Source organism: Symphalangus syndactylus, chromosome Y, assembly GCF_028878055.3.
Source record: "Symphalangus syndactylus isolate Jambi chromosome Y, NHGRI_mSymSyn1-v2.1_pri, whole genome shotgun sequence".
In the NCBI taxonomy this organism is placed as follows: Eukaryota; Metazoa; Chordata; class Mammalia; order Primates; family Hylobatidae; genus Symphalangus; species Symphalangus syndactylus.
In genome coordinates, this window is record NC_072448.2 from 9,043,388 (window position 1) to 9,054,861 (window position 11,474).

Below are 11,474 nucleotides of genomic sequence, written 5' to 3' on the forward strand. Positions count from 1 at the left end.
CCAAGATGGAGTCTGTCTGGCTCTCTTAGCTAAGGGAGAGTCCATTCAGGTGGAAGCAAGGCTAGGTGATTAAAGGAAAGGGAGAGTCTAAAAACAGGGTTAGTAAAAACCAGGTTGGGCATTACAGGTCAAACCCTGTCTCTACTAAAAAATACGAAAAAATTAGTCGGACATGGTGGTGGGCGCCTGTAGTCTCAGCTACTTGGGATGCTGAGGCAGGAGAATGGCGTGAACCCGGGAGGCGGAGCTTGCAGTGAGCCGAGATTGCGCCACTGCCTGGGCGACAGAGCAAGACTCCGTCTCAACAACAACAAAAAAAAAAAAAAAAAGAAAAGAAAAAAGAAAAAAAGAAATAACTCCCAGACTGCCAGCAGACTCCTTGACTGCCATGAGAGATGTCAGGAAGACAATGGACAGGTGTTTATAGGTTGTTCAGGAAATGTTCACTATCAAGCAAGAATTGAAAATGCAGCTCAATTGCTCTTGGAGAGTGATGATAGCATAAAGATTTCCAACAAGGAGCTCTGCAATTTTTGCTGAAAAGTCTTCCAAATGATGCTCTGCCATAAGAAGAAATTCACACCCTGAATAGCACAGCAGGATGCTAATAACAATGCCAGCCAAAAACATTGAAAACAAGCCGGTAAAACTAAGTGATTGTTAGCTGTTTAAAAAATAATAATAACTGGTGTTAACAATAAAGTGAAACTTAACTTCTAAAGATTAGGCTACCTTCACAGAGAGTGTAAGGAAGGAAGAACTGAGTGAAAGTAGTTAGATATTGCTGGATTTTGACATTTTAAGGTTAAGTGTTCCTGTTAGAAATTGAACATATAACGCCTGCAGTAGTGGAGGAAAATGAAGAATGAAGAATAAAATTAAATACAAAAAAATGAAGAATAAAATTAAATACCAAAATTAGCCAAGTGTTGTAGTGAGTGCCTGTAGTCCCAGCTATTCCGGAGGCCGAGGTGGGAGGATCACTTGAGCCCTGGAGGTGGAGGTTGCAGTGAGCTGAGATTGCGCCACTGCATTTCAGCCTGGGTGGCAGAGCCAGGCTTTGTCTCAAAAATAAAAAAAATAAATAAATTAAAAACCTGAATACTAAATGGAAGTTAGGAAGGAAGGAATTAAAAAAGAAGAAAAGTAAAATAAAATAGTAGGAATAGTGTATCCTTAGTTATGTTAGATGTTCAATGATTTAATAAATCTCTAAAAAGACGGAGATTAGATGATGCAATTTAAAATGTTTCAGCCGGCGCAGTGGCTCATGCCTGTAATCCCAGCACTGTGGGAGGCCGAGGCGGGCGGATCATGAGGTCAGGAGATCAAGACCATCCTGGCTAACACGGTGAAACCCTGTGTCTTCTAAAAATGCAAATAAAATGTTTCATGCTATTTACAAGAAAAGCGTTCGCAACAAAATGCCAAAGAGAAGGTGAAAATAGCTAGAAAAAAATGCGCAAAGCAAATAACCAATAGAAAGAAAGCCAACTTGGGCTAGCAAAATCAGACAAAATAACCTTTGAGGTGCAAACAACTTTGAGGCCCAAATAGAGCTTCTTCACACTGAAAGAATGATTCCCTGAATGATAATGGAATCTTGACCCAGTGTGCACCTCAGGTTAAGTTAAAAGTGGAAATTTAAAGATCTAAGTGTGAGATTTTAAAAAGCATTTTCCCAGAAATACCAGGATTTGTAGATGGAAATGTTATTAAGAATAAAGATGTGGAGCTGGGCGCGGTGCCTCATGCCTGTAATCCCAGCACTTTGGGAGGCCAAAACTGGCTGATTTCTTGAGCCCAGGAGTTTGAGACTAGCCTGGGCAACATAGTGAGACCCCATCTTTACAAAAAATTTTTAAAAAATTAGCTAGACATGTTGGCATGCACCTGTGGTCCCAGTTACTCAGGAGGCTGAGGTGGAAGGATCACCTGTGCCCTAGAGGTTGAGGCTGCAGTGAGCTATGATCATGCCATTGCACTCCAGCCTGCATGACAGAGCAAGACTCTGTCTCAAAAGAAAAGAAAAAAAAAGAAAGAAAGAAATGAAAACCGTAGCTCAGAGACAGAGAAACTGAGCAATGCATAGGTTCAGGAGGGTTTGAAACAGACTGAATTGTGTCTTGGCATATGAGAGAGGTCGCAGCTATAAAACAATGAGAGAAGAAACCAAACTCCACACGGCAGGACTGAGACAACTGGCCGTTCTTGTGGATGATATGTAATCAAATCTCAACTTCATGCAATACTTTTTTTTTTTTTTTTTTTGAGACGGAGTCTCGCTCTGTCACCCAGGCTGCAGTGCAGTGGTGTGATGTCACCTCCCTGCAAACTTCTCCTCCAGGGTTCAAGTAATTCTTGTGCCTCAGCTGGGACTACAGGCATGTGCCACCACGCCTGGCTAATTTTTGCATTTTTTTAGTAGAGATGGGGTTTCACCAAGTTGGCCAGGCTGGTCTCGAACTCCTGACCTCAGGTGATCTGCCCACCTCGGTGTCCCAAGGTGCTGGGATTACAGGTGTGAACCACCACACCTGGCCTCATGTAATACTTAAAAATGAACTACAGGTGGATTACAAACCTGAATATAAAAGAAAACTTTTTTTTTTTTTGGAAAAATAGAGGGAAATGTCTTATAACCTCAGGGTTAGGAGGTTTTTCTTAGATACAATACAAAAAGCATAACCATGCCCATAGTCCCAGCTACTCAGGAGGCTGAGGCATAAGAATCACTTAAGCTTGAGAGGTGGAGGTTGCAGTGAGCCGAGATCTTGCCATTGCACTCCAGCTGAGGCTACAGAGTGAGAGTCTAAAAAAAAAAAAAAAAAAAAGCATAACCTTTAAAAATGGGTTAGACTATGTCTACATTTTAAAAATAATAATAATAATGATGTTCCAACTTCAGCCTCTGAAAAAAGTCAAAAGATGAGCTGCCAACTAGAAGGGGCTCCTTACTGCTCATATCACCAGGGAAAGTTTAATATGCAAAATGCAGTCACCTTCAGAATTCATGGGAGAGTAGTTTTAAGACACCTTCTTCCCTGCAGACACCAAAATCCACAGCTGCTAAAGTCTCTGATATAAAACGGTGCAGTACTTGCATATAATGCAAGTATATGTTCCTGTATATATTTATTCATTTATTTGGAGACAGAATCTCACTCTGTTGCCCAGGCTGGAGTGTAGTGGCATGATCTTGGCTCACTGTAACCTCTGCTTCCCGGGTTCAAGAGATTCTCCTGACTCAGCCTCCCAAGTAGCTGGGATTACAGGTATGCACCACCACTCCCAGCTAATTTTTGTATTTTTAGTAGAGACAGGTTTTAATCATGTTGTCCAGGCTGGTTTTGAACTCCTGACCTCATGTAATCTTGTGATCCACCCACCTTGGCCTTCCAAAGTGCTGGGATTACAGGGAGAAGCCACCGTGTCCTCTGGTATACTTTAAATCATCTCTAGGTTACTCATAACTCCTGATATGGTGTAAATGCTATGCAAATAGTTGTTATACTATATTATTTTTTATTTGCATTACTTCTTATTGGATTGCTATATTTTATTTTTTGAAATATTTTCAATACAAGACTGGTTGGATCTATAGATGCAGAAATTCTAGTTATAGAGCACAAACTGTGTATAGATAGCTCCTGCCAAAACAGATGGATGGTGAAAAAAAAAAAAAGAAAAGAAAAAGAAAATGGAGGAGACAGACTATGAGGTGACTAAAAGAAGAGGGATATGATCATTCCATTCACTGAAAAGAAAAATTCAAAGAAGAGAGAATTATGCAATTGACCAGCTGATGTGTGTTAGAAATGCTCAGGGTCACGCATATTCATTGAAAGCCAATTTAAGCCGCCATTTAAATTTAAACCAATTTAAACAATTGGGCTTTTTTTCTTAAAAATAATAAAAAAAAAAAGTCAATTAGGCTGGGCGAGGTGGCTCATGCCTGTAATCCCGGCACTTTGGGAGACCGAGGTGGGTAGATCACAAGGTCAGGAGTTCGAGACCAGCCTGGCCAATATGGTGAAACCCTGTTTCTACTAAAAATACAAAAATTAGCTGGTCATGGTGGTGTGTGCCTGTAGTCCCAGCTGCTTGGGAGGCTGAGGCAGGAGAATCGCTTGAACCCAGGAGGCGGAGGTTGCAGGGAGGTGGCAGATCATGCCACCGCACTCCAGCTTGGGCGACAGAGCAAGACTCCGTCTCAAAAAAAAAAAAAAAGAAGTATATTGGTTCGGTCTGGAAAGCTGGACCACTTGAAGCAAAGGCATGAAGACTGGAAGCAGGGAGAGGGTTTATAGGTCACAAACAGGTGAGAGACAAAACAGTTGCCTTCTTTTGAGTTTCTGATTAGCCTTTCCAAAGGAGGCGATCAGATATTCATCTGCCTCAGTGAACAGAGGGGGGACTTTGAATAGAATGGGAGGGAGGTTGGCCCTAAGCAGTTCCCAGCTGGACTTTTCCCTTTAGCTTAGTGACTTGTGGGCCCCAAGATTTATGTTCCTTTCACAGTGTATGAGTGAGAGCACTTGGAAACTGACAGTGGAAGTGTGGCAGGCCAGGTCTCACTAACACAGGCCCCCACAACACCTGTTTCAGTATTGACTCAGTTGTTAAATATTAAAAGCCAGTATCCTTATACAAAGGCTGGAATGTAAAAAAGCCCACCAAGAGTTTTTTTCCAGGCCTTTCCCGGGCCTTAAATCATGACAAAATAATGAAGGAATTCTTAACAGGACCCATTTAGGATTAAACAAGTTTTACTGGGGGTCTGCAGAAACTCCCCAGGCCTCCAATAATGAGTTTGTTGGGACTTTGAAGGAACTCTGCAAACCTCCATGATTTAGCAGGAGACAGCATAAGGGTAATCACCTCAGCACTGGACCCATTAGATTAAGTCAATTTACTGAGGCTCCTGAGGAAGGTCCTCAGGACTCAGACCTTAGTTACAGATTAAAAGAAGTTAAGGCGGGTGCGGTGGCTCACGCCTGTCATCCCAGCACTTTGGGAGGCCAAGATGGGCGGATCACAAGGTCAGGAGATGGAGACCATCCTGGCTAACACAGTGAAACCCTGTTTCTACCAAAAATACAAAAAAATTAGCCGGGTGTAGTGGTGGGCACCTGTAGCCCCAGCTACGTGGGAGGCTGAGGCAGGAGAATGGCGTGAACCTGAGAGGCGGAGCTTGCAGTGAGCCAAGATCTTGCCACTGCACTCCAGCCTGGGTGACAGAGCGAGACTCCGTCTCAAAAAAAAAAAAAAAAAAAAAGTTAATCACTTATGTCATTAGACAAATGCGCACTTACACATAGACGTATAACTTAGAAGGTGTGTAAGCTCTGAAAAACGTTGTCATTTTGAGTGGGTCTGGTGATATTATCTACATGCCTTCTCCCTGTAACCACTTACAGAAATAAAAACCCTCTTCCTTCTCAGTTCATCTTCATAGCATTATTGGGCCACAAAAAAATAGCATCCTGACCCTCAATTTGCTCAGGAAAGACAAGGGGACTTGGCAACACTCCTTACACTTCAAAGAGAAGGCTCAAGGCCATTAAGAAAGACCTGTTGGGGTGCCATCCTTCCATCTGGCTTAGTTAGTTCTTAAAAAGATTTATATATACCTCAAAAAACAGAGGGGAAAATACTAGTTTTCTAAAGGTGGTACTCTAATGAAAAGTAGGAGGGAGGATTACTTTCTTACTTGACAACAAGGAAAACTCAAATTACATATATTTTAGACTTACAAAAATTTTCTGGACAAATATGAAGAACACTATTAAACTCTAACAAACAGCAATCCAGAACTCTTTTTTTGTTGTTGTTTTTGCTAAATGTATTTGTAGTTCTGTTAATTTCCCTACTGTAATCTACCAACTTTATGTGATCTCAGTCTAAAAAGCAGAACTTTCTGGTCATTTGTAAAAAGCATAGAGATTTTAAGGAACATCAGCAATATTCGAATTCAAGAAAACTGGTTATAACTTAGAAATTCTGAGGAAGAAGAGTAATGAGGGCTAACTTGTTCTAGCAGAAAATCAAATATATTTTTATAACCACTTTATTTTAACTACATACCTTCATTCTGTGGTTAAAATTTAAGACACTAACAATTCCAAATTTTGGTGAGCATATATAGCAATGGAAAGCTCAGACATTGCTGTGGCAGTGTGAAACAGCACAAAAACCCTGGAAAATTCTTGGAAATATACACACAAAATTAACTGAGCTGAAAATTTCACTCCTAGATGTTGGCCCAGGTTCATTAAAAACAGATGTCCACGGCCGGGCGCGGTGGCTCACGCTTGTAATCCCAGCACTTTGGGAGGCCGAGGCGGGCGGATCACGAGGTCAGGAGATCGAGACCACGGTGATAACCCCGTCTCTACTAAAAATACAAAAAAATTAGCCGGGCGTGGTGGCGGGCGCCTGTAGTCCCAGCTACTCGGAGAGGCTGAGGCAGGAGAATGGCGTGAACCCGGGAGGCGGAGCTTGCAGTGAGCCGAGATTGCGCCACTGCACTCCAGCCTGGGCGACAGAGCGAGACTCCGTCTCAAAAAAAAAAAAAAAAAAACAGATGTCCACTTAGAGACTTACTTGAGCTCAACTGTTGATAGCAGCTTTATTAATAAAAGCCTCAAGCTCAAAATAGCCCAGTGTTCACCAACAACAGTGTACACAAACTGCGGTAAATTCATGCAAATTTCAACCTGAATGAAAGAAGCCAGATGCCCTTCAGAATATAGCTCCGTTGGTATAAAGCCTTGAACTCGGCCGGGCGTGGTGGCTCATGCCTGTCATCCCAGCACATTGAGAGGCTGAGGCGGGCAGATCATGAGGTCAGGAGATCGAGACCATCCTGTTTAACACGGTGAAACCCCGGCTCTACTGAAAATACAAAAAATTAGCTGGGCGTGGTGGCAGGCACCTGTAGTCCCAGCTACTCGGGAGGCTGAGGCAGGCGAATGGCGTGAATCCAGGAGGCGGAACTTGCAGTGAGCTGAGATTGTGCCACTGCACTCCATCCTGAGAGACAGAGCAAGACTCTGTCTCAAAAAAAAAAAAATTGATCTCTCAATTGCATGACAGAAATCATGCAATTGACAGAGGAATTGCAAAAGGGCACAGGAAATTATAAGGGTTGAAGGAATGATGTAAATAGCTTGTAACCTAGTTGGGGTGATAGTTACTCAGGCATATGCATTTGCCAAAGTTCATGCATCTATCAATAAAAGATCTGTGCACAATATCTCATGAAAATTTTTACTCTTAACATTATTACATAGTCCAATATGAAGTAAAATATTAATTAAATTTCTTGAAATACTAGAACTCTGATAACTACCCTTTGTAGAAACAAATCTTTGTAGAAACAAATCTTTGTGGAACGGATTTGGAACAAATATGGAAATTCATGTATTTCACATCATTAAAGTCGTGACATTGCACAGTAGTGGGAAAAACATTACCCAGTTCAATGCCTAATGAAATAATATCTAATTATGAATATCTACATTACTCTTTCACTAAAATATTTTTTAGATGGAGCAATTACTTTCAGGTTAATAATAGCAAATATTTAGTTAATTCTTCACTAATGCTGATGTCTGTTCTAAGTATTTCTTTTTTTCTTTTCTTTTCTTTTTTTTTTTGAGATGGAGTCTCACTCTGTCTCCCAGGCTGGAGTGCAGTGGCGCCATCTCGGATCACTGTAAGCTCCACCTCCCGGATTCACGCCACTCTCATGCCTCGGCCTCCCGAGTAGCTGGGACTACAGGTGCCCGCCACCAAGCCTGGCTAATTTCTTGTATTTTTAGTAGAGAGGGAGTTTCAGCATGTTAGCTAGGACGGTCTCAATCTCCTGACCTCGTGATCCACCCATCTTGGCCTCCCAAAGTGCTGGGATTACAGGCGTAAGCCACCGCGCCCAGCCTGTTCTAAGTATTTCTTATATACACTCACTTATTTAATACTTGTGTACCTTAATTCATGTAGCCTTCACATCTCTTCATGGGTAGGTTTTACTAGTAAATAGCGTTTCAACTAACAAAATTATTACAGAATTGAAAAAACTGAGACTCAGACAGTGAAGTAAATTGTTCAGGCTGAAGCCTGTAAGTGGCACTCAAGTGAGCCAAAGCTGAAGGGTTTACCTTCTAGAACCCATGTTCTTTATTCAGTACCAAGCTCTCTCTTAGTGTATTTTAAGTGTTGGCATTTTAAAATATAGCAAACATCCATTGGCAGCCAAAGCACACTTGATGCTTATAGTTAGAATTTGTTTTTCTATTGATGTTTGTTTAAACATCACAAAAATACAAAAATGCTTCATTTCAGTAATTCCTAAATAAGCCATACATAAAGTATCAATTCCTCTCCTGGGAGTGTGCTTCACAGAAATTCTTATAAATGTTCTCCATTGTACATGTATAAAAATGTATAAAAAACAGCGCTGTTTGTAATAATTGAAACCAGAAAGTGTCCATTCATTTGTCCAACAAAAATAGAATAAAATACGCACAGCAATTTTTTCTTAAAAATTCTCATTTGGGCAGCGTATACATTAAAATTAGAATGTTATGGAGAAGAATAACATTGTCCTTGTGCCAGGAGGGTATTCAAATGTGAAGTCTTACATATTTTTGGGAGTAGAATTGTGGCTACCCTCTAGTAGGGTCAGGTGGAGAGATGAGTATTGTTATTCAAAAATTGTAATATTTCATCTAGATAGAAGCAATTAGTTCAGATCTATTGTACAGCATGTTGAATATAGATAACAAGAATATATTGTATGCTTGAAAATTGCTAAGAGAGAACAATTTAAATGTTCCCAGTGCAAAAGGAAAGGGAAGTATATGAGGTAGTAGATACATTAGCTTGATTTAGTCATTCCACAATGTATACATGCATGAAGACATAATTTTTAATAATCTGAAAACTGCCAAAATTTATTAAGCAAAAGAAGCTCCACATAATATTTTGTATATATATTTATTCACATTGTTAAGGAAAAATAGCATTCAGTGATACTTGTTCAAACTTAGTAAGGAAGACTATTCAGGACCAACAGCACAGCAATGGGGTCTTGCACTGGGGGAGAGATTGGCCTTAGCTCCAAATACAGTTGGGCAGGTGGGGATTTATAGCAAAGGAGCAGGGAGTAGGGTCAATGGATGGACAATCACTAAGAGAAGACATCACGGATAAGGCGGATTCTTGCTGAAGACAGGCTAGGCTGATCAGACATCATCTAGAGGGTGGTGGAGGATGAGGAACCTGGTCAGGGTGATCGATCAAGTGTTGAGGGTGATCAGATATGCGGTGGGGTCCAGTCTTGCTAACCTGGCTTAGGAGAGTTCTTTGCCAAAACTGAGTTTGGCAAGGAAGTGCACAGGCGAGTCTAGGAGAAGGTTCAGAAAACTGACTAGAGTTTGGTCAAGCAGAGAATCTGTATGAGAGGTTCAAGAAAAGGAAAATGAATGTATGGTAATGAAGGTCAGAATGGGTGTTATTTTTGGGAGAGTGAAAAGAGTGGTTTTAAATATTACAAAGTAGTTTTGAGTCAGTGTTTAAAAGGTAACGGGCAATATACAGTTCTCATTTGGCATAAAGCTCAGATTAAGTAATATTGTCTCTGGAATAAAGTGGCTTATGAATTAACAGCTTTTTTTAAACCCTGAACTTCGAGAAACATGATATCCATCTCTAATATACACTCTTTTAGTGTTTGAGTTTTATTATTTAAGGTAATGTGTCTGAAAAGTTTTGAAATATTGGAAAGTTGACTTTGATACATACCATTAATTTTGACTTTTGATTTATTTTTATTGTAGAAAAATTTATTTGTAATTTATAGTTTAAACTGTGGTTTATAGTTATTTGTAAACTTCTAGTTTTCTGCTTTAGCTTATATGAAAATTTTATGAAGTCTTGGCATTAAATTTTTATTTAAATCCCATCAAATTAAACCAGTTGGGTCACCAGCCCCTGTCCTTCCATCTCCATAATCTGGGTAGTTGGCATTCTCAACATTCCATCCGTATTTTTCATTCCATAGGCTTAAAAGCTAATAGGCCATGGAAACAAGTAGATTGCCATTTTAAGAGATAGTTTTCAGAAGAAAGGCAAAATGATGAGTTTCATAGAGATATAAAAATGACAACGAATTAAAGACTTTGTTTTACCAGAGGCATTTTATAACTAGTTGAAAGGAAATGTCAACCGTTTGGATTTATATGGAGTAAAGGAACTGAATTGCAAGTGGAGGCAAAACTGGTTTTTCCACAGCGTGAAGGGGAGAGAAAGAAACAAGTTTGATCCTGCTTACATATCCGTTCCTTAGTTACCTGCAATTTATAGAGACGTACAAAGTAGCTGAAAGACCAATGAATACATGGTATAGAAAGGACTGCTTTAACATGCTGCATATAGAAGTGTGATTTTTTTTTGTACGATTTTCAAGTGTTTCTCATTAGAGTATTTAAAGTAAACCACAGTGTCCCTTTGTATCAAGTTAGTACTCTGTTAAACAGCCACAAACATAGGCGGGCTCGCTTCTGGATGTCTTATTTCTTTGCATGTTTCTTGTTGACACAACTTGTCTTGAAATTAAGTTTAAAGTGAAATGCCAGTAAAACTGAAATGAATAAGGCCTTTATTAGCCAGAGAAAAGAAAACAATATTGAAACTAAACATAAGAAAGTGAGGGCTGTAAGTTATCGTAAAAAGGAGCATCTAGGTAGGTCTTTGTAGCCAATGTTACCCGATTGTCCTACAGCTTTGTCGAGTGGCTGTAGTGGTCCTGTTGCTGCGGTGAGCTGGCTGTGTTGATGGGCGGTAAGTGGCCTAGCTGGTGCTCCATTCTTGAGTGTGTGGCTTTTGTACAGTCATCCCTGTACAACCTGTTGTCCAGTTGCCCTTCGCTGTAGAGTACCGAAGCGGAATCTGCAGGAAGCAAACTGCAATTCTTCTGCAGCATCTTCGCCTTCCGACGAGGTCGATACTTATAATTCGGGTATTTCTCTCTGTGCATGGCCTGTAGTTTCTGTGCCTCCTGGAAGAATGGCCATTTTTCGGCTTCAGTTAGCATTTTCCACTGGTATCCCAGCTGCTTGCTGATTTCTGAGTTTCGCATTTTGGGATTCTCTAGAGCCATCTTGCGCCTCTGATCGCGAGACCACACGATGAACGCGTTCATGGGTCGCTTCACTCTATCCTGGACGCTGACTTTACTGTTTTCTCCCGTTTCACACGGATACTTAGAGTTACAGCTTTCAGTGCAAATGAAGGAAGAGCTTCTCCGGAGAGCGGGAGTATTCTGTTGCACAGCTGGACTGTAATAATCACTGTTGAATACGTTTAACATAGCAGAAGCATATGATTGCATTGTCAAAAACAAGGAGGATGCGACAAAATTGAAAGGTGCCAGAGTTCGAAACTTATTTTACTATCCAAAACTCACTTCT

The 11,474-nt window shown here is 40.6% G+C and overlaps 1 protein-coding gene and 1 non-coding gene across 2 annotated transcripts; one reads left to right on the forward strand and one right to left on the reverse strand.

The window, feature by feature from the left end:
* The first annotated feature begins 8,548 nt into the window (after positions 1-8,548).
* On the forward strand, positions 8,549-8,653 carry LOC129476852 (U6 spliceosomal RNA). Its single transcript, XR_008655135.1, has one exon. It is a non-coding gene; the product is annotated as a U6 spliceosomal RNA (small nuclear RNA).
* A 1,993-nt stretch (positions 8,654-10,646) lies between these two features.
* SRY (sex determining region Y) lies at positions 10,647-11,474 on the reverse strand. Its single transcript, XM_055269661.1, has one exon. It carries the CDS (start codon positions 11,393-11,395, stop codon positions 10,781-10,783), a length of 615 nt encoding a protein of 204 aa, XP_055125636.1. The 5' UTR covers positions 11,396-11,474; the 3' UTR covers positions 10,647-10,780.